At 49.4% G+C, this 23,018-nt stretch overlaps 1 protein-coding gene across 1 annotated transcript in view; it reads right to left on the bottom strand.

Annotated features, from left to right (window-relative positions):
• Window positions 1–8,211, bottom strand: part of txndc11 (thioredoxin domain containing 11) — an 88,587-nt gene extending 80,376 nt beyond the window's left edge. The window contains exon 1 of the mRNA XM_048552186.2: window positions 7,939–8,211. Coding sequence (XP_048408143.1) covers window positions 7,939–8,066 — 128 coding nt within the window. The 5' untranslated portion in view covers window positions 8,067–8,211. The remainder of the gene's footprint in view (window positions 1–7,938) is intronic.
• Window positions 8,212–23,018: the final 14,807 nt, after the last annotated feature.

The following is a 23,018-nucleotide window of genomic DNA, read 5'->3' as shown; positions in this document are numbered from 1 at the left end:
CAAATGGGACTGGGGTAGATCGAGACATCTAGTCGCGTGGACAAGTTGGACCGAAGGGTCTACTTCTGTGCCGTATGACTGAGCATTATCACATTGCTGTTTGCGGGAATTTTCAGTGTACAAGCTGTTTGACTGCTTTACCATCTAGATTGCTACACTTCAAAAAGTACACCTTCAAACTGGGCAACATTTTGGGATGTCCTGGGGTTAGGAAAGGTGCTATACCAATGCAAGTTCATTCTCTCTTTTTTAGTTAGTGCATATTGCTGCTACTTAAAAATGTGACTGATTACATTTTGGAGCTTTATATTGTTGATATGTTACACTGATCATGTTGTAGTAGACAGTAGTTTTGAGAACCAATACTGCAATTAAACCAAAAAATTAAAATGGAACAAATTACTTTATGGAGTGGTATAGATTAAAGATTCGGGTATTTATAGGTTTGATTACCACCCTCCAAATGATAGTTGCATATTCAATGACATTTAACACAAGCAAAAATGGGGAAAAAAAATTAACATTGCATTTAAGTCATCATTGGACAAGCATATGGACGTACATGGAATAGTGTAGGTTAGATGGGAGTGAGATCGGTATGACAGGTCAGCACAACATCGAGGGCCAAAGGGCCTGTACTGTGCTGTAACGTTCTATGTTCTATGTTCTACAACAATTCTATGCACTCTTCACAAATTTTAAATCACAATACAAGAGGAAAACAAATCTCCTTAATAATAGAACACCCCTCTCAAATAAGTATTTTTTGAAAGTTACACAACTTAGTTGAGGATCTAAAACCATCAAGAATTGAGCTTGATTGAGATTTGTGGTCACAGCTCCCAGCAGGATTCATAGTGATGAATCATCTTAACAGAACGAACAGAGTTTCAGTGCATTAAACTACATCTGCACAGACACAGATGACAAATTAGGTGTAAAGCACAATTTGTTATTGCACTCACATAGCACATTTTTTAGATGCACAGAGAATGCCCACCTCTTGTGTTACTCATGTTGCAGCTGCTCTCCTAATTTAAAATAATTAAATCCAAATTATTTTTGGTAGTTGCTTAAAGTTGTCCTTGCAAAATAATTTACTGATATGTTATAAAGTGGCACAATTCAACATGTTACCCAGATTATGACAATTGATACAAAAAAATTAGATTTGTAATTCCCATTCTTCACTCGTATTTGTTCAAGAGGATACTATACAAGTGTTGACAATATATGACTTCCACTCTATCGCTTGACTAAGGAGTACAAACATGCTCAAGCCCTGTGACCTCTGACAGCAAGAAACAGTCCTGCACCCACATTATTGAAGGGTTCTTCCCCCTCTGAGAGAATTAGTGTACAACTGTGAATAAGGGAGTGCGTGCATATGCGTGGCTCTTGGCCCCCTCCCATTCTCTCCCTCCAACATTCGAAGTCCTGGACCCCTTGAAAAGGGAGTGTCTTATTTTCTTCCCCTTTTCTCCCTGACAGTTGGAGGCCCACCACCTCTCTGAAAAGAGGGGAGTCCTGCCTACCCCTCCCTCCAATTTGAATGCCCTATCCCCAGTCTCCCCCCTCTAACAGGGGTCTCTCTCACCATGGCAGGGCACAACAATCGAATAAAAGGACTGGGTGTATGTATATGTCCTGCCACACGCAGTCTCTCTCTGACATTAGGTGCATCTGCGGGACAGCACAATTGGCAGGCACACCAGGGACCTTACGCAAGACTGACCGTGTTGAGCGGGTGGGGGCATGCTTGACAGGCCTCGCAGGTTGGGTAGAGATTTGTGTAACTGGCCCGGCAGGAAGGGGGATGTGGGGGAGGGTATGCGTGACCGACAGTGTGTGGATAAGGGGTTGGGCGGGGGGGGATGGGAGGTATGCATGACTGACAGTGTGGTGGGGAGGTATGCGTGACCGACAGTATGGTTGTGGGGGGAGGAGGAATGCATGACCGACAGCAGTTGGGGCCGGGGGGGGGGGGGGGGGGGGGGGTATGCACAACCAACAGTGCGGGGTGGGGGGGGGGGGGTCGGATCACGTAACTGGCCCTGCAGGAAGGGGGGAGGGGTCGGATCGTGTGACGGGCAGTTCCGGGGCGGGGGGGGGCAAATTGCGTGACTGACACCGCGGGGGGGGGGGTTAGTTTGCGTGACTGACACCGCGGGGGGTGTCACTTTGCGTGACTGACAGTGCGGGGGGGGGGGGGGTCACTGTGTGACTGACACCGTGGTGAGGGGGTCAGTTTGCATGACTGACAGTGCAGGAGGGGTCACTTTGCATGACAGTGCGGGGGGGTCACTTTGCATTACTGACTGACACCGCAGGGGGGTCAGCTTGCGTGACTGACACCGCGGTGGGGGGGGGGGTCAGTTTGCGTGACTGACACCGCGGTGGGGGGGGGGTCAGTTTGCGTGACTGACACCGCGGTGGGGGGGGGGTCAGTTTGCGTGACTGACACCGCGGTGGGGGGGGGGGTCAGTTTGCGTGACTGACACCGCGGTGGGGGGGGGGGTCAGTTTGCGTGACTGACACCGCGGTGGGGGGGGGGTCAGTTTGCGTGACTGACACCGCGGTGGGGGGGGGGTCAGTTTGCGTGACTGACACCGCGGTGGGGGGGGGGGGTCAGTTTGCGTGACTGACACCGCGGTGGGGGGGGGGGTCAGTTTGCGTGACTGACACCGCGGTGGGGGGGGGGGTCAGTTTGCGTGACTGACACCGCGGTGGGGGGGGGGGGTCAGTTTGCGTGACTGACACCGCGGTGGGGGGGGGGTCAGTTTGCGTGACTGACACCGCGGTGGGGGGGGGGTCAGTTTGCGTGACTGACACCGCAGGGGGGGGGCGGGTCAGTTTGCGTGACTGACACCGCAGGGGGTGGTGGAAGAAGCAGTTTGCGTGACTGACACCGCGGGGGGGGGGGGTCAGTTTGCGTGACAGACACCGCGGCGGGGGGTCAGTTTGCGTGACTGACGGTGTTGGGGGGGGGGGGAGAGGGAGAATCAGTTTGCGTGACTGACAGTGCAGGATGGGTCAGTTTGCGTGACTGACAGTGCGGGGGGGGTCAGTTTGCGTGACTGACACCGCGGGGGGGGGGAGAAGAATCAGTTTGCGTGACTGACAGTGCGGGGGGGGTCAGTTTGCGTGACTGACACCGCGGGGGGGGGGGAGAAGAATCAGTTTGCGTGACTGACACCGCGGGGGGGGGGGAAGAAGAATCAGTTTGCGTGACTGACACCGCGGGGGGGGGTCAGTTTGCGTGACTGACGGTGTTGGGGGGGGGGGGAGAGGGAGAATCAGTTTGCGTGACTGACAGTGCAGGGAGGGTCAGTTTGCGCGACTGACGGTGTTGGGGGGGGGGGAGGGAGAATCAGTTTGCGTGACTGACAGTGCAGGATGGGTCAGTTTGCGTGACTGACAGTGCAGGATGGGTCAGTTTGCGTGACTGACAGTGCGGGGAGGGTCAGTTTGCGTGACTGACAGTGCAGGATGGGTCAGTTTGCGTGACTGACAGTGCGGGGAGGGTCAGTTTGCGTGACTGACAGTGCGGGGGGGTCAGTTTGCGTGACTCACAGTGCAGGGGGGGTCAGTTTGCGTGACTGACTGTGCGGGGGGGGGGGTCAGTTTGCGTGACTGACAGTGCGGGGGGGGGTCAGTTTGCGTGAATGACTGTGCGGGGGGGGTCAGTTTGCGTGAATGACGGTGCGGGGGGGGGTCAGTTTGCGTGACTGACAGTGCGGGGGGGGTCAGTTTGCGTGACTGACTGTGCGGGGGGGGTCAGTTTGCGTGACTGACTGTGCGGGGAGGGGGGTCAGTTTGCGTGACTGACTGCGGGGGGGGTCAGTTTGCGTGAATGACTGTGCGGGGGGGTCAGTTTGCGTGACTCACAGTGCAGGGGGGGGTCAGTTTGCATGACTGACTGTGCGGGGGGGGGTCAGTTTGCGTGAATGACGGTGCGGGGGGGATCAGTTTGCGTGAATGACGGTGCGGGGGGGATCAGTTTGCGTGAATGACTGTGCGGGGAGGGGGGTCAGTTTGCGTGACTGACTGCGGGGGGGGTCAGTTTGCGTGAATGACTGTGCGGGGGGGTCAGTTTGCGTGACTGACTGTGCGGGGGGGGTCAGTTTGCGTGACTGACAGTGCAGGGGGGGGTCAGTTTGCGTGACTGACAGTGCAGGGGGGGGTCAGTTTGCGTGACTGACTGCGGGGGGGGTCAGTTTGCGTGAATGACTGTGCGGGGGGGTCAGTTTGCGTGACTCACAGTGCAGGGGGGGGTCAGTTTGCATGACTGACTGTGCGGGGGGGGGTCAGTTTGCGTGAATGACTGTGCGGGGGGGGTCAGTTTGCGTGACTGACTGTGCGGGGGGGGTCAGTTTGCGTGACTGACTGTGCGGGGGGGGGGTCAGTTTGCGTGAATGACTGTGCGGGGGGGTCAGTTTGCGTGACTGACTGTGCGGGGGGGGTCAGTTTGCGTGACTGACAGTGCAGGGGGGGTCAGTTTGCGTGACTGACAGTGCAGGGGGGGGTCAGTTTGCGTGACTGACTGTGCGGGGGGGGGTCAGTTTGCATGACTGACAGTGCAGGGGGGGTCAGTATACGTGACTGACTGTGCGGGGGGGGTCAGTTTGCGTGACTGACAGTGCAGGGGGGGTCAGTTTGCGTGACTGAAAGTGCGGGGGGGGGTCAGTTTGCGTGACTGACAGTGCGGGGGGGGTCAGTTTGCGTGACTAAAAGTGCGGGGGGGGTCAGTTTGCGTGACTGACAGTGCGGGGGGGGTCAGTTTGCGTGACTGAAAGTGCAGGGGGGGTCAGTTTGCGTGACTGAAAGTGCAGGGGGGGTCAGTTTGCGTGACTGAAAGTGCAGGGGGGGTCAGTTTGCGTGACTGACTGTGCGGGGGGGGTCAGTTTGCGTGACTGACTGTGCGGGGGGGGGTCAGTTTGCGTGACTGAAAGTGCGGGGGGGGGGTCAGTTTGCGTGACTGAAAGTGCGGGGGGGGTCAGTTTGCGTGACTGACAGTGCAGGGGGGGGGTCAGTTTGCGTGACTGACTGTGCGGGGGGGGGTCAGTTTGCGTGACTGACTGTGCGGGGGGGGGTCAGTTTGCGTGACTGACAGTGCAGGGGGGGTCAGTTTGCGTGACTGACAGTGCGGGGGGGGTCAGTTTGCGTGACTCACAGTGCAGGGGGGGGTCAGTTTGCATGACTGACTGTGCGGGGGGGGGTCAGTTTGCGTGAATGACTGTGCAGGGGGGTCAGTTTGCATGAATGACTGTGCGGGGGGGGTCAGTTTGCGTGACTGACTGTGCGGGGGGGGGTCAGTTTGCGTGAATGACTGTGCGGGGGGGTCAGTTTGCGTGACTGACTGTGCGGGGGGGGTCAGTTTGCGTGACTGACAGTGCGGGGGGGGTCAGTTTGCGTGACTGACTGTGCGGGGGGGGGTCAGTTTGCGTGACTGACTGTGCGGGGGGGGTCAGTTTGCGTGACTGACTGTGCGGGGAGGGGGGTCAGTTTGCGTGAATGACGGTGCGGGGGGGGTCAGTTTGCGTGACTGACTGTGCGGGGAGGGGGGTCAGTTTGCGTGACTGACTGCGGGGGGGGTCAGTTTGCGTGAATGACTGTGCGGGGGGGTCAGTTTGCGTGACTCACAGTGCAGGGGGGGTCAGTTTGCGTGACTGACTGTGCGGGGGGGGGGTCAGTTTGCGTGACTGACAGTGCGGGGGGGGGGTCAGTTTGCGTGAATGACTGTGCGGGGGGGGTCAGTTTGCGTGAATGACGGTGCGGGGGGGGTCAGTTTGCGTGAATGACGGTGCGGGGGGGGGGGTCAGTTTGCGTGACTGACAGTGCGGGGGGGTCAGTTTGCGTGACTGACTGTGCGGGGGGGGGGTCAGTTTGCGTGACTGACTGTGCGGGGGGGGTCAGTTTGCGTGACTGACTGTGCGGGGAGGGGGGTCAGTTTGCGTGACTGACTGCGGGGGGGGTCAGTTTGCGTGAATGACTGTGCGGGGGGGTCAGTTTGCGTGACTCACAGTGCAGGGGGGGGTCAGTTTGCATGACTGAAAGTGCGGGGGGGGGGTCAGTTTGCGTGAATGACGGTGCGGGGAGGGGGGTCAGTTTGCGTGAATGACGGTGCGGGGGGGATCAGTTTGCGTGAATGACTGTGCGGGGAGGGGGGTCAGTTTGCGTGACTGACTGCGGGGGGGGTCAGTTTGCGTGAATGACTGTGCGGGGGGGTCAGTTTGCGTGACTGACTGTGCGGGGGGGGTCAGTTTGCGTGACTGACAGTGCAGGGGGGGGTCAGTTTGCGTGACTGACAGTGCAGGGGGGGGTCAGTTTGCGTGACTGACTGCGGGGGGGGTCAGTTTGCGTGAATGACTGTGCGGGGGGGTCAGTTTGCGTGACTCACAGTGCAGGGGGGGGTCAGTTTGCATGACTGACTGTGCGGGGGGGGGTCAGTTTGCGTGAATGACTGTGCGGGGGGGTCAGTTTGCGTGACTCACAGTGCAGGGGGGGGTCAGTTTGCATGACTGACTGTGCGGGGGGGGGTCAGTTTGCGTGACTGACTGTGCGGGGGGGGTCAGTTTGCGTGACTGACTGTGCGGGGGGGGTCAGTTTGCGTGAATGACTGTGCGGGGGGGGGTCAGTTTGCGTGAATGACTGTGCGGGGGGGTCAGTTTGCGTGACTGACTGTGCGGGGGGGGTCAGTTTGCGTGACTGACAGTGCAGGGGGGGTCAGTTTGCGTGACTGACAGTGCAGGGGGGGGTCAGTTTGCGTGACTGACTGTGCGGGGGGGGGGGTCAGTTTGCATGACTGACAGTGCAGGGGGGGTCAGTTTACGTGACTGACTGTGCGGGGGGGGTCAGTTTGCGTGACTGACAGTGCAGGGGGGGTCAGTTTGCGTGACTGAAAGTGCGGGGGGGGTCAGTTTGCGTGACTGACAGTGCGGGGGGGGTCAGTTTGCGTGACTAAAAGTGCGGGGGGGGTCAGTTTGCGTGACTGACAGTGCGGGGGGGGTCAGTTTGCGTGACTGAAAGTGCAGGGGGGGTCAGTTTGCGTGACTGACTGTGCGGGGGGGGTCAGTTTGCGTGACTGAAAGTGCGGGGGGGGTCAGTTTGCGTGACTGAAAGTGCGGGGGGGGGTCAGTTTGCGTGACTGAAAGTGCGGGGGGGGTCAGTTTGCGTGACTGACAGTGCAGGGGGGGGTCAGTTTGCGTGACTGACTGTGCGGGGGGGGGTCAGTTTGCGTGACTGACAGTGCAGGGGGGGTCAGTTTGCGTGACTGACAGTGCAGGGGGGGTCAGTTTGCGTGACTGAAAGTGCGGGGGGGGTCAGTTTGCGTGACTGAAAGTGCGGGGGGGGGGTCAGTTTGCGTGACTGAAAGTGCGGGGGGGGGGTCAGTTTGCGTGACTCACAGTGCGGGGGGGGTCAGTTTGCATGACTGACTGTGCGGGGGGGGTCAGTTTGCGTGACTGAAAGTGCGGGGGGGGTCAGTTTGCGTGACTGAAAGTGCAGGGGGGGTCAGTTTGCGTGACTGAAAGTGCGGGGGGGGGTCAGTTTGCGTGACTCACAGTGCGGGGGGGGGTCAGTTTGCATGACTGACTGTGCGGGGGGGGTCAGTTTGCGTGACTGACAGTGCAGGGGGGGTCAGTTTGCGTGACTGAAAGTGCGGGGGGGGTCAGTTTGCGTGACTGAAAGTGCGGGGGGGGGGTCAGTTTGCGTGACTCACAGTGCGGGGGGGGTCAGTTTGCATGACTGACTGTGCGGGGGGGGTCAGTTTGCGTGACTGACTGTGCGGGGGGGTCAGTTTGCGTGAATTACTGTGCGGGGGGGTCAGTTTGCGTGACTGACTGTGCGGGGGTGGAGGGGGGGGAATGGGGGAGGTTCGCTTGACTAACCCGGCCCGTAACCCCGTGCCCCCCGCCCGCCCGCCCGCCCGCCCTTTACCTGAGTGCCAGCCTGAGGCTGAACAAGGTACAGATGACAGCTACGGCCCCGCACACATACTCGGGTCTCCTCGCCATCTGCCACACCGTGTGACTAATCCACACCCAGTGCCGCTGTAGCCTGATCATCCCTAGCCGCCGGCCCTGCTCTATATAGCGGGCGGTGGGGGTTGGCCTCCTCGCCCAGGCCTCGGATCTCCGCCTCCTCCGCCGCCAATACCGCACGAACCCCGCTCCGCCACGTACTCGCCGACACTTCCGCTCGGTAACCCGGGGTCACCGCGGAGCCGCGCCCGCTGGCCCGCGCATGCGTGCGCGATGACGTTAGGCTTGGGGCCGCGCGCTCCCAGCCGGGCTCCGCCCACCTCTGTCCAACAGCCGGGAGGTGTGGTGGAGGAACAGGCCGGCTAAGTGCGACCGCCGCATGGTCCTAGCGCCGGGCGGTGTGTATCCAGCGTGCCCAGGAAAGTCCCGCAGACCTTTTGTTTTGTTTTAGTCTTCTGTTTTTGCAACCTTTCGGGGCGGGGGGAGGGGTTCAGCGCGGGAAAAAGCAACCTGCCCTTCAAACTGCCTTTTTCAGTTGGGTGGTGTAAATTCAATATCTCCTTAAAAAACTTCAAACAGGAAAGGAGAAGGCAAACATTTGTATAGCCCCTGTCATGACCATTAAAGTGCTTTACAGCCAATGAAATGTCACCTTTGTGGGAAATGTGTCGGCACAGGACAGCCAACCGCAAACAACAACATACAGTTTATTTATGATCTGGACTGAAGGGTAAATATTGGCCAGGATACCCAGCCAATCATCAACCATGGGATTTTTTGTATCCTCCAAAACAACCTGATGGGATTTCGTTTAACTTTTCAGAAAGTCACCTCTAATTTTTTTTTAATGCTCAACTCCTGCACTTGCACCAAAAATTTTCTGACTTAAAGGCCAAGAATTCTGCCACTGATCTATTTAATGAAAATCAAGGTTTGTTACAAATTTAAACTTCGGAAATGCCTTATCTTCTCAATCTCCTTTTTGTGGAGATTATCCCGTCATGAGAAAGCATGGCTTCCAATATTTAATTCTAAAGGAGATGTGTTTTGATTTAATAATGAGTTTGAGTGGGACAACAAGCAGAAACATTGCTCTGGAGTTGTCGCAGAACAGTTACCAAAATATGTGAAAAGCAAATTAGATTGACAAATGAAGGTTTTATTAACAGAGGAGTGAGTCAATTTAAACTAATGCTGTGTTAGCTTTTATGGAGTCAGAGTCATACAGCATGAAACCGGACACTTTGGTCCAACTAGACCATGTTGACCACGTTCCCAAACTGAACAAGTCCCACCATGTCCCTCCAAAATTCCCTTTTCATGTCTTTTAAATGTTAGAAGTCACACGACACCGGGTTATAGTCCAACAGGTTTATTTGAAAACACAAGCTTTCGAAGCTCTGCTCCTTCTTCAGGTGTTAGTAATGGACGTGGTATCAGACAAAGAATTTATAAGTAAAATATCAAAGGGTCACACAACTGATGAGGATTATTAAGCAAACCTAAGAAGCCGTTACAAAAACAGAAGTTGCTGGTAAAGCTCAGCAGGTCTGGCAGCATCTGTGAAGAAAAAAATCAGAGTTAACGTTTCGCGTTCAGTGACCCTCAGAACACGTTCTGAAGAAGGGTCACTTGATCTGAAATGTTAACTCTGATTTTTTTTTCACAGATGCTGCCAGACCTGCTGAGCTTTTCCAGCAACTTTGTCTTTGTTCCTGATTTGCAATATCCACAGTTCTTTTGGTTTTTACTAAGATGCAGTTAAATATTTAATCAATTAGAAAATTTTAATTGATTAATACATATATGTCAATCCCAAATTCCTTTCAAGGCACTTCCTGAGAGAACTACAGGTATTATCAGTGTAAAGAACACATGACATTTTAGGTCAGACAATGCTAGTTAAGTGTGAGGCCTTGTTTAGAATCTGTTTGTATTTTGTTTCTAAAGTAGGAATTTAGTAAAAACCACATTGACCTACTGTATTAAGTGTGTGCTTTTCGAACAAAATAGAATGTGTGCATGGTTGTGTCTGTGTGTGTGCTTGTGTGAGGCAGAGATATACTGAGTGTGTGTATGTATGTGTGTGAGAGACAGGAGGGAGACAGAGAGAGACACTGTGTGTGTGTGTGCGTGCGCGGGGGTGAGAGAGAGACAGTGTTTGTGTGCGCGCACACGTCTGTGTGAGAGAGTGTGTGTATGTGTGTGAAGGAGAGAGAGAGTGTGTGTGTGTATGTGTGGGAGAGAGAGAGTGTATATGTGTGTGTGTATGTGAGAGGGAGGGAGGGAGAAAGTGTGTTTGTATATGTGTGAGAGGGAGAGAGAGACTGTGTGTGTGTGTGTGAGAGAGAGACAGAGGACGAGATATTGAGTGTCTGTGTGTGCGCATGCGTTTGTGTGAGAGAGAGTGTGTATATGTGTGAGGGAGAGTAAGAGTATGTGTGTGTGGGAGAAGGAGAGAGAGACTGAGTGTGTGTTTGTGTGAGTGAGTGTGTCTGTATGTATGAGCGTGTGTGAGAGAGTGTATAATGTGGTGGAGTCACCTGTAGTGTGACATGAATCCAAGATCCCAGCCCTCATGGGAACCGAACTTGGCGATCAGCCTCTGTTTGGCGACTCTGCGTTGTTGTGTATCCCAAAGCCCACCTTGGAGGATGTTAACCTGAAGATCTGAAGCGAAAAGTCCTTAACCGCCAAAGTGTTCCCCACTACTTCTTCTGGCTGTTTGGGTAACTAACAACTATGGATGAGGAGTTTGATGCCAACAAGGTCAAGTGACAGAATTGCAAAGGACCAAAAATCTTGGAGCATTATTCATTATGAAATTTCAACATGGGTGGGTGCATTGATTAAGTGCCCTCTGTCTATAACCTTGGCCCTTATCTTCAGTCCTCTCTTGCAGGGATGCATCTAAGATTAGGAGAAGCAGGAACTTTAACCAATATAATGCTATGGCATCCCCTAGCTGGATTGCCTTAGGACCAAAACAGTACAATATTGCTCAGCAGAATGAGAACCGCACCTGGGCAATGGAAGCAACAAAATTGTTTCTGGTTTTAGTGGATACTTGTGACTCTAATGCAATCTATCTCAAGATCTTTCTCCATAATCACCAGAGCTGGACTGCTGGCCAGATTAAATTTCTCTCACTGGCTTGTTTCATCTGTTCTGTGTTGGAGCAATTTTTTCTCCCCACTTTCAACTCTGAAGGAAAGCAACAGTTACTGGTTTGACAAGTTTTATCTATTGAGATTTGGTGATTATTCGGACTTTGTGTTATCCACAAACTGAATAAAAATGCCTTTGCAGATAAGCCTCAATGGATCGTTTTAGACATTTGTTTCATCATCAGAAAGGTTAAAGAGAGCAGTTATAGATAGGAAAGCAAGGGAATGAAAGAGATAGCAATTCAGGTAGATTGAAAAAGTCAAAAAGCTATAACAACAGTCATATTTTCCAAAGGACTTTTAAAATTCAGTTTTGGGACTTGGGCATCAATACTTGGCTAGCATCTATTGCTCAGAGAACAGTTAAGATTCAAGCACATTGTTATTCGTTTGTAGGCTAGACATTGTAAAGATGACAGATTTAATTCTGTATAGTGCATTAATGAACCAGGTGGTCTTTCACAACAATGACTGTATGTTTACCGTTAGGTTATTTTTTTCCCTTCCAGAATATTGTGGAATTAATTTTCCACGATAGAATTCAAACACATCCCCAGAACATTATCCCAGGAATCTGTATTATTAGGCCAGTGACATTATCATTCTCTAGCACCTCCCCTTATTAAACAGGTTTCCACTTTAACGGAGAGATAGTAGAACTGCCGATAGTGGAGAATCTGAGATAACAAGGTGTGGAGCTGGATGAACATAGCAGGCTAAGCAGCATCAGAGGAGCAGGAAAGCTGATGTTTCGGGTCTGGACCGTTCTTCAGAAATTATTCTTCAGTTCTGGTCTCCCCACTGTGGGAAAGATGTTGTTAAACTTGAAAGGCTGTAGAAAAGATTTACAGGGATGTTGCCAGGGTTAGAGGGTTTGAGCTATAGGGAGAGGCTGAATAGACTGGGGCGATTTTCCCTGGAGCTGAGAGGTGACCTTATAGAAGTTTGTAAAATCATGAGGGGAACGGATAAGGTGAATAACCAAGACCTATTTCCCAGGGTAGGGAAGTCCAAAACTAGAGGGCATTGATTTAAGATGAGTGGGGAATGATTTAAAAAGGACCTAAGAGGCAACATTTTCGCACAGAGGGTGGTGCGTGTATGGAATGAGCTGCCAGACGAAGTGATGGAAGCTGGTACAAATACAATTTTTAAAAGGCGTCTGGATGGGTATATGAATGGGAAGGAATATGGGCCAAATGCTGGCAAATGGAACCAGATTAGTTTAGGATATCTGGTTGGCATGGATGAGTTGGGCTGAAGAGCTTCTGTGCTGTATGTCACTATGACTCTATGACTACCTGGGCAATGTAACCTGGGACTCGTTGTTGACATGCTGTAAACTGTCATGTTAATTACAGTAGACTCTTGTAGTTTGTGGCAGAGGCTTTCCTCTCCCACAAAGGACCAAGCAGATCAGTTCCTACAACGGAAGAACAGCCTTCACGATGAACTGCAGCTCATACATACAATCTGAGTTGGCATACCCTCACAACACATTTGTTGTGGTGAAGATTTGGTTTAACTGCTACAGTACATGGCAATCTGTTTTAAATTGTGGTACAATCAACAGACAGCTGAAGATTTAATATCTTTACAGATTGACCCTTGCAACCCTCAACAAGGAAGAATACTGCAGCCAATGGTAAAAGTATTTCAGGTCTGGTAACAAAGAGCAGTCAGAGTGCACTCAAAACATTAACTCTGCTTTTCTCTCCACAGCCGCTGCCAGGCCTGCTGAGTTTCTCCAGCAATTTCGGCATTTGTTTCTCATAAGAGATGTGCAGTCGCAGGAGAGTTTGTAACTTCCTGGCGAAGGAAGATACAGTTTGTATTGTGAGGCAGTGGTCTGTGGGAAGGAGTCCCAAGGTTACAGTTCACTGGTGAGTTAGCAGACAGTGGAGGCCCTATGAGTGAACGTAAAATCTCTGGTGGGCCAAGAGAATCTATAAACATTGCACTAAACCAGGTAGGAAAAGTGAGATGTTGAAAAAACACTCAGATCAGTTCATGGGGCTAAGAAACATATCAGCCATGGTTGAATGGTGGAACAGACTCGATGGGCTGAATGGCCTAATAGTTAATGGTCTTGAGCATCACCACCATAGCAAGAGATGCCACAAGGCACAGCAACAGGAATGACAGTAAAGGGCTGTCTAAAAAGTATTATTGAGAGATCACAGACCCAGGGATATCACAAAGCCAGCAATTCAAGTGATAATATTATGTAGTTTAAGGATGAGATGGCTGATGAACAGCACACTCAGTTTGAGCCAATTGATTTAATCTATAACTGACGTTGCTCAAAGTATGACACAGCTTGGTGAACAGATGTGTCTGATGTTCAGAGACTGAGGTAAGTTCAAGCAGGATCTTTGACCTGCTCATCTCCCCAGGAAGAATCCTCAGTCACTGTGAGAGAGATCGTGGTAAGCCTCAGATTGCAGGATTACGAACACGTCAATTTCACAAATAACGCAATCACTGAGGACGATTGGAAAGTACAAACCAATCAACATATTAGCATAAAATGTTCACATGCTTCAGCACAAATCTGCATGTGGATTGCAGATAACAGTGTGCCTGGTTGAAGATGCAGGGAACACAGCTCCATGCAAACCACTACTTAGATGGAGAAACCAATGCCCAGTAATTCAGGATACCTCAGAAAAGAAACGGGCTGCTTCAGGAAAGAGGACATTCTGCATGAAGGAAATTCAAGAGATTGGAGGTTCTCCAGTTTAAAGTGGCCTACAGATCTCAAGACTACAAAGCTGTCACCCTGCCATCAAACAAAGTCTCGCTCTTCCAAGTCCAAAGAGAACACTTGCACATGAATAGTGGAGCTTCCAGATCGGGTGAATTTGTGAACTATGAGGTTTCAAGGGGATGTGGCTGCAGCATTGTAATTATTGACAAAAATAAATAATGAAAAGCTCAGAGAGAGGCATATGGGTCTGAAAGGGTTAATGCTGAGGAGCGCCATAAGCATCACCCAGTCTGACAAAGTCACCTGGATTTGTGACCAGATAGCCAACAACATCTCAAAGGAATGAGACCCAAAGCCTGCTTTTCAAGATGGCGGCAGGGTAGGGTTCCTGAGTTGGATCTTGTCTGTCCTGACTGCTTTTCTTTCTTCTTTTCTCACTTTCTTCTTTTCTCTGTCTGTTTTTCTAGTTTTTTTTTCTTTGCACACCTTCTGGAGGGAGCTTGGGCGTGGAGGTAGTGACGAGGACGGCGGTGGCTTGGTGGGTGGGCGGGGGTGTAGCAAGTGCAGGGCCTTTGGCAGTGTGTGGTGTGGTCTGGGCAGAACTCTGGTGGTTGGCGGCTTCATGAATGTGGCTGAGGGCCTGGAGTGGCACCAGAGCAGGTCTCTGGCGGTGGTGGTGGGGCTGGTGAGCCCAGATGACGGTCTGTGGCCTGACAGCTGTGGCAAAGCATGGGGACCAAGAGATCATGCCCAGCGTGTGGAGTGATCAAGCCTAGCATGGCTGAGAGATCAAGCCCAGTGCTAGAGAGAGATGGAGCACTCATGGGGAAAGCCCAGCATGAGGCAACTCAGCCCTAAGGCTAAAGAAGGACAGTAATTTGGAACTTTTAACTTTACTCCTTATTTACTACGTTATACTGACAATAACTGTCTAACTTATTTCTTTATTTTCTACCTTGTACCTAAAACGTTGCTGTGAATGGTGAAATTGTAAACTTTCACTGCACTCCGTATCCCTGCACTTGGCTACACATGACAACAAAATCTAATTCTAATTCAACAACTATTCCTCTTCAAAATCCATAACCATGTCTATTGGAAGAATGGAAGCAACAACTAGTTGCTACCACGTAATAGACGGTCTTGTTAACGACAGAAAACTCTTCTAGTTAGACCACGGAGCGTTTCCTTCTGTATCACACTAACCAAACAGGGCCTGTCGATCTGACAATTAAAGAGGATATTGCAGCAACCTTCATTGTGAGCACCAGCTCATACAGTGCAGGCAGTTGGCACATCCACATTACAGCCTTTATGGCCACATTAGCACCTCCCAAAACACTTCACAGCCAATGAAGAGATTTGGAAGTGTCATCGCTGTGGTATTTCAGGAATTTGTATCAATATCATGTGCTACCACTAATGTTAGTTTCAGCATGAGTTCCAAACATCAAAGAATTCTTCCAGTTGAACTGGTATGACCTCCGTGTGCCTGAAATATTGGGCTGAATCTGTCCACATTTCGGCCATTATTGTTTTCAGGGAGATTCTTCCACTGCCAACCTCATCAATTGTATATCAAAGCTCCAGGGCACCAGATGCCTGCTATCCTGTAGTCACTTGGGGCAGAGTAGTGACCCCTGTAGAAAGAAAACTCAGCAATTTAGGAACCGATATAGAAAGAGTAAGTGCTACCTCTTGTCTCCAATACCTCACACACAGTGTGACTCTGCCATTGCTCACACCTCCCAGTGAGCCTAGAGTATATCGTTCTCGCTATTGCATGCAGCATCTTTACTCAATGGCTCTCATCCATCTCACTCTCCCAAACTACTATGCCTTCCAGCCATCTGCACTTGTTATTCACTGACTCAGGACACTGCAACTACTCCTGAGATCTTTCACCCCTTCTGACAGCCACTGCCATCTTCCTCAATTCCAAATTTTGCCTGCATGGTGAATCCCCCCCGCCCCCCCACCGCCCCATGTCTCCATGCCCTCCCATGCTATTATCAAGTCTGTCCCTCGCACTCAGAGTTTCCCCTCTCACAAACATTATCCTCTCCTTGTTTCTGTGTAATTGCTTCAATCCCCACCATTGAATTTCCCACTTACCTCAATGCGGCATGGATTTTTTTTTCTTTACATGTTCATGGGATGAGGGCGTCACTGGCAGTTAAGAGTCACCCACATTGCTGTGGGTCTGGACTCACATGTAGGGAAGACCAGGTAAGGATGGCAGTTTCCTTCCCTGAAGGACATAACGTGAACCAGATAGGTTAATTGCCCCCAATAATGCCCTTGATGTTTACTGCCTAAGCACCTTGGCCTGACCATGGCTAACCCCTCGAACTGAGATCTTGACTGATTGTGGTGCTATCTGGCTGACCATAGCACCCCTTCAATTGACTAAATATTACTTCCCTTAGACTTTCGGGTGTGTTCATTTGTTTGAAGCACAGTGTAAGCTGCCATAGGTGTAACGTTGATGTAGCACAGCGCAGTACAGCAACATGGTCACTCCCTTAACTGTTCATTGTTGACAAATTATGAAATGCTGTCATGCCTTCTGTCTGCACAAAATGGCCAAGCAAAACAGAGGTGCTGAGGGCATCCAATTATGCAATCATACAGCACAGAAACAGGCTCTTCGTTCCAACCAGTCCATGCTGATCATAATCCCAAACTAAACTAGTCCCACCTGCCTGTGCCTGGTCTGTATCCTCCAAACATTTCCTATTCACGTACTTATCTACATGTCTTTTAAACATTGTAACTGTAGCCGCATCCCCCACTTCCTCTGGAATTTCATCCCACACATGAGCCACTCCCTGTCTAAAAAAAGTAGCCTCATCTTTTTTAAATCTTTCTCCTTTCGCCTTAAAAAATGCCCCCAGTCTCAAAATCCCCCACCCCAGGGAAAGGACACTTACCATTCACCTTATCCGTACCCCTCATGATTTTACAAACCTCAATAAAATCACCCCTCAACCTCCTATGCTCCAGGGGAAAATGTCCCAGCCTATCTCGCCTCTCCCTGTAACTCAAACACTCCAGTTCTGGCTACACCCTGGTAAATCTTTTCTGAACCCTCTCCAGCTTAATAATATCCTTTATACAAGAGGGAGACCAGAACTGGACACAGTACTCCAGAAGAGGCCCCACCAACATCCTGTACAACCTCAGCATGGCAGCCTGTGCAGACACATGAGGTAAGTATATGTCCCTGTGCATGCTGTAACCTAATGGGAGCATGGCAATGTAAGGTATCTGTGAGCTCCAAATTTTACTAGTGAAGTGTTGACGAGTTACCCCAAGATTAACTGTAATGAGATGGTGAAGCTGGTATTTTGCACTTACTGACTTGTGTAGGGTGGAGATAGAAAATAGACAATAGACAATAGGTGCTGGAGTAGGCCAGTCAGCCCTTCGAGCCAGCACCGCCATTCATTATGATCATGGCTGATCATCCACAATCAGTATCCTGTTCCTGCCTTATCCCCATAACCCTTGATTCCTCTAACTTTGAGAGCTCTGTCTTTCTCTTTCTTGCAAGTATCCAGAGAGTTAGCCTCCACTTCCTTCCGGGGCAGAGCATTCCATATATCCACCACTCTCTGGGTGAAGAAGTTTTTCCTCAACTCTGTTCTAAATGGCCTACCCCTTATTTTTAAACTGTGTCCTCTGGTCTTGGACTCATCCATCAGCAGAAACATGCTTCCTGCCTCCACAGTGTCCAATCCCTTAATAATCTTATATGTCTCAATCAGACCCCCTCTCATCCTTCTAAACTCAAGTGTATACAAGCCCAGTCGCTCCAATCTTTCAACATATGATAGTCTCGCCATTCCGGGAATTGACCTCATGAACCTACGCTGCACTCCCTCAATAGCAAGAATGTCCTTCCTCAAATTTGGAGACCAAAATTGCACACAATACTCCAGGTGCGGTCTCACCAGGGCCCTGTACAGCTGCAGAAGGACCTCTTTGCTCCTATACTCAATTCCTCTTGTTATGAAGGTCAGCATGCCATTAGCTTTCTTCACTGCCTGCTGTACCTGCATGCTTGCTTTCATTGACTGATGTACAAGAACACCCAGATCTCGTTGTGCTTCCCCTTTACCTAACTTGACTCCATTGAGATCGTAATCTGCCTTCCTGTTCTTGCCACCAAAGTATATAACCACACATTTATCCACATTAAACTGCACCTGCCATGCATCCGTCAGCTCACCTAGCCTGTCTTAGTCACCCTGTATTCTCATAATATCCTCCTCACTTTTCACACTGCCACCCAACTTTGTGTCATCAGCAAATTTGCTAATATTACTTTTAATGCCTTCGTCTATATCATTAATATATATTGTAAACAGCTGCGGTCCCAGCACCGAACCATGTGGTACCCCACTGGTCACTGCCTGCCATTCCGAAAGGGACCCATTTATCACTACTCTTTGCTTCCTGTCAGCCAGCCAATTTTCAATCCAACTCAGTATTTTGCCCCCAATACCGTGTGCCCTGATTTTGTTCACAAATCTCCTATGCAGGACTTTATCAAAGTCTTTCTGAAAGCCCAAGTACACTACATCCACTGGTTCTCCCTTATCCATCTTCATAGATACATCCTCAAAAAATTCCAGAAGATTAGTCAAGCACGATTTCCCCTTCGTAAATCCATGCTGACTCTGACCTATCCTGTTACTGTGATCCAAATGAGTCGTAATTTCATCTTTTATCATTGACTCCAGCATCTTTCCCACCACTGACGTCAGGCTAACCAGTCTATAATTTCCTGTTTTCTCTCTCCCTCCTTTCTTGAAAAGTGGGACAACATTTGCCACCCTCCAATCCGAAGTAATTGATCCAGAATCTATAGAACCTTGGAAAATAATTACCAACATGTCCACAATTTCTAGAGCCACCTCATTAAGTACCCTGGGATGCAGACCATCAGGTCCCGGGGACTTATCAGCCTTCAGTGCTAACAGTCTATCCAACACCATTTCCTGCCTAATATAAATACCCTTCAGTTTGTCCATTACTCTAGGTCCTTCAGCCACTATTGCATCTGGGAGATTGCTTGTGTCTTCCCTGGTGAAGACAAATCCAAAGTACCCATTCAACTCTTCCGCCATTTCCTTGTTCCCCATAATAAATTCACCTGTTTCTGACTTCAAGGGCCCAATTTTAGTCGTAACCATTTTTTTTATTTTCACGTATCTAAAAAAGCTTTTACTATCCTCCTTTATATTTTTGGCTAGTTTGCCTTCATAGCTCATTTTTTCTCTGTGTATTGCCTTTTTAGTTATCCGCTGTTGCTCTTTAAAAGCTTCCCAGTCCTCCGGCTTCCCACTCATCTTTGCTATGTTATACTTCTTCTCTTTTATCTTTATATAGTCCTTAACTTCCCTCGTAAGCCACGGCTGCTCCTGCCTCCCCTTAGGATCTTTCTTCCTCTTTGGTATGAACTGATCCTGCACCTTCTGCATTATATCCAGAAATACCTGCCATTGTTGTTCCACTGCCATCCCTGCTAGGGTATTGTACCACTGAACTTTGGCCAGCTCCTCCCTCATAGCTCCATAGTTCCCTTTATTCAACTGCAATACTGACACTTCTGATTGTCCCTTCTCCCTCTCAAACTGCAGATTAAAACTTATCTTATTATGGTCACTATCTCCTAATAGCTCCTTTACTTTGAAGTCCCTGATCAAATCTGGTTCATTGCACAACACCAGATCCAGAATTGCCTCCTCCCTGGTAGGCTCCAGTACAAGCTGTTCCAGGAATTCATCTCGGAGGCACTCCACAAACTCCCTTTCTCGGGGTCCAGTGCCATCCTGATTCTCCCAGTCTACCCGCATGTTGAAATCTCCCATAACAACTGTAGTGATACCTTTGTGACAGGCCAATTTCAACTCTTGATTCAACTTGCACCCTACCTCCTGACTACTGTTTGGGGGCCTGTAGATAACTCCCATTAGGGTCTTTCTACGCTTAGAATTTCTCAGCTCTATCCATACTGACTCTACATCTCCTGACTCTATGTCCCCCCTTGCAAGGGACTGAATATCATTCCTCACCAACAGGGCCACGCCACCCTCTCTGCCCACCAGACTGTCCTTCCGATAGCACGTATAGCCTTGAATATTCATTTCCCAGGCCCTGTCCACTTGAAGCCACGTCTCATTATCCCCACAACATCATACTTGCCAACTTCCAACTGAGCCTCAAGCTCATCCACCTTATTTCTTATGCTTCGTGCATTCATACATAATATTTTTAATTTGTTTCTCCCCTCACCCTTCCTATCAATCCCTATTTCACTTGGCCATACTGTACGATCCCTTCTTGAGTTTTCTGCTCTCTTGATTCTGTCGTCCTTAACTTCTCTTATTCTCACTTTCCCTTTAACTCGGTTCTTAAATTTCCAGTTTGGCCCCTCCCCCCCCCCATTACTTAGTTTAAACACACCTGTGTTGCAGTGGCAAACCTGCCTGCCAGAATGCTGGTCCCCCACCTATTAAGATGCAAACCGTCCCTCTTGTACAATTTATTCTTACCCCAAAACATACCCCAGTGATCCAAGAATTTAAATCCTTGCTTCCAGCACCAGTCCCTCAGCCACATGTTCAAGTCCATTATCTCTCTGTTCCTGCCCTCTCCAGCCCGAGGAACTGGAAACAAACCGGAGATAACCACCCTGGAAGTCCTGCTTTTCAGCCTTCTTCCGAATTCTCTTAAGTCCCGCTGTAGAATGCCCCTCCTTTTCTTCCCGACGTCATTAGTGCCGACATGCACCACCACCTCTGGCTCTTCACCTTCACCCTCGAGGATTCTCTGCACTCTATCAGTGACGTCCTGGATCCTGGCACCAGGAAGGCAACACACCATCCTCAAATCTAGCCTGTTGCTGCAGAAACCCCTGTCAGTCCCTCTCACAATGGAGTCCCCTATTACCACAGCTCTCCATGATGTCTGACTCTGCCCCTACACCAATTTTTGACTCGCAGACCTGTCCACCTCTCGGACTGGCAGTGTCGTCTGTCTCGACAGTTTCCAAAACAGTCAGCCTGTTTACAATAGGTGCTTCCCCTGGGGTCTCTTGTACTTCATTCATGTCTTCCTTTGTCATCAACATCCCCCTTCTCCCTTCAGGTATCCTCGGTGTAATGACCTTGCTGAAGGCCCTGTCCAGAAAATTCTCATTCTCTCGGATAAGCCTGAGGTCATCTAGTTCTTTCTTCAGGGCTGCAACAACCTCCTTCAGAAGCCGAATGTGTACACACTTACCACAGGTATAGGAGCCAGAAACATCATCAGTATCCCTGACCTCCCACATCATGCATGCAGCGCACTGAATCAGCTTGTCAGTCATGTCCTCACCCTCTTCAGCAGTGGCGTAATCTCCTCACTGAGCCTCTTCGCCGAAAACTCGCACTTTACTCACCAGGCACTTCCCTCAACCCTTGTTGTTTGCTGTGAGTCTGTGGACTCTTAATTAGGTTAGAGGAGGAGGGTGGGAGGGATGGTTGCTGCAAGTGTGTAATGAGATGTTGGGAACAAACTTCATTATGGAGGCCTAGGAGATGCCACTGCTGAGCTTCATCCACCTGGTAACAAATCAGACTTTCAAGTCAGGAATTGACGCCATCTAGTTTCTTACTGGCGTCTGGGAAAGTTGTGAAGTGCATTAAATGAAGCAAGACTAGCTGATAATGAGCAACAAATACTTGGAAACAAGGTCCTTGCTAATGAGATCCTCATCTAGCTGTGGAAACATTCAGGAGAAAATTGGTCTTCATTTTTTTGACACTGAGAATTGCATTTTCTTTAATTTTTTGCCGCTTTCTCCCAAATTTCTTGTTATTGCCCGTGTCGATCAAGGGCTGGGAAAATTCCACAAATATATGAGCTCCAATGCTTTTACAATTAACACCAAATTGCAGAGCTAAAGCTGGAAATAAATATGTTATCCTGTAGTCTAGCCTAGTGAGCAATCAAAATAATGATTATTGGTGTCAAAGTTATCATGATTTTATTAACGCAACCAAAAGATCCTTCTATGGCACACTATTGATTGTGAGGCTGATCTACCAAAGTTTTGATGCTAACCTTCATCTTGAATAAAAAGACTAATCTTGGAATATTTTCAGTGCTAGTGGTGATGGCGTTCCCACAATGGTAAGTGAAGAGGCCCAAGATTCTGATCCAGTGTCAGTACGCCAACAGTAATATATGTTCAGGTAAATAATGGTGCACCACTTGAGAAGTGATGTTGATCCCCTAATGTCACTGCTGTTTCTATTCTTGGTGGTAGAAGTCGCAGGTAAGGAAGGTGTTGTCAAGTGTAACGTCCTGGAGATGTTGCAGTGTATCCTGAATCTCGTATATTCTCAGTTTTACAGTGTTTGTGGCAGAGAGTTGAGGTGATATTGAATCAAGAAAAAGCATTAATCGTATGAACAGATATAAGCTGGCGGTGTCACATCACTTCCTGACATTGGCCTTTTAGATGGTTGAGAGGCCAGATTAACCACTACCTCTGATATACACAGCCTCAGTGGTAGCCACAGTGCTGATATTCCTGTGCATTTCAGCTTTTGGTCGGCAGTGACCCCTAGCGTACGAATATTTTGGGTGGCACACTTCAGTGATTGTAGTGCAACCGGTATCTAAGTAAATTAATCTTTATCATATTTAGAAGTCATACAATACCAGGTTTTAGTTCAACAGATTTATTTAAAATCTCTAGCTTTCAAAGCACTACTCCTTCATCAGGCACTTCACCTGACGAAGAAGCAGAGTTCTAAAAGCTTGTGATTTTAAATAAACCCACTGGACTATAACCTGGTGTCGTGTGATTTCTGACTTTGCCCACCCCTGTCCAACGCTGGCACCCCCACATCATGGATACCATACCTAAGCGATCAACACCTCTCAACAATATTAGCAGCCATTTGTCAACCCAAGTCTGGATGATATCCATGTGTTGAAGTGGATATATATGAATATATACATACATGATTTGGATGAAAATGTAGGTGGTCTGATGTGTGTGTTTGCAGCAGAGGAAGCGATAGATGCAGGTACAATTACAACATGTAAAAGACATTTGGAGAGGTACATGGGTGGGTGGTTTAGAGGGATATGGGCAAA

The sequence above is a fragment of the Stegostoma tigrinum genome, chromosome 23 (genome assembly GCF_030684315.1).
Source record: "Stegostoma tigrinum isolate sSteTig4 chromosome 23, sSteTig4.hap1, whole genome shotgun sequence".
NCBI lineage: Eukaryota > Metazoa > Chordata > Chondrichthyes > Orectolobiformes > Stegostomatidae > Stegostoma > Stegostoma tigrinum.
The sequence above is the reverse complement of the archived record's forward strand: the minus strand, read 5'-3'. Positions and strand labels throughout refer to the sequence as shown.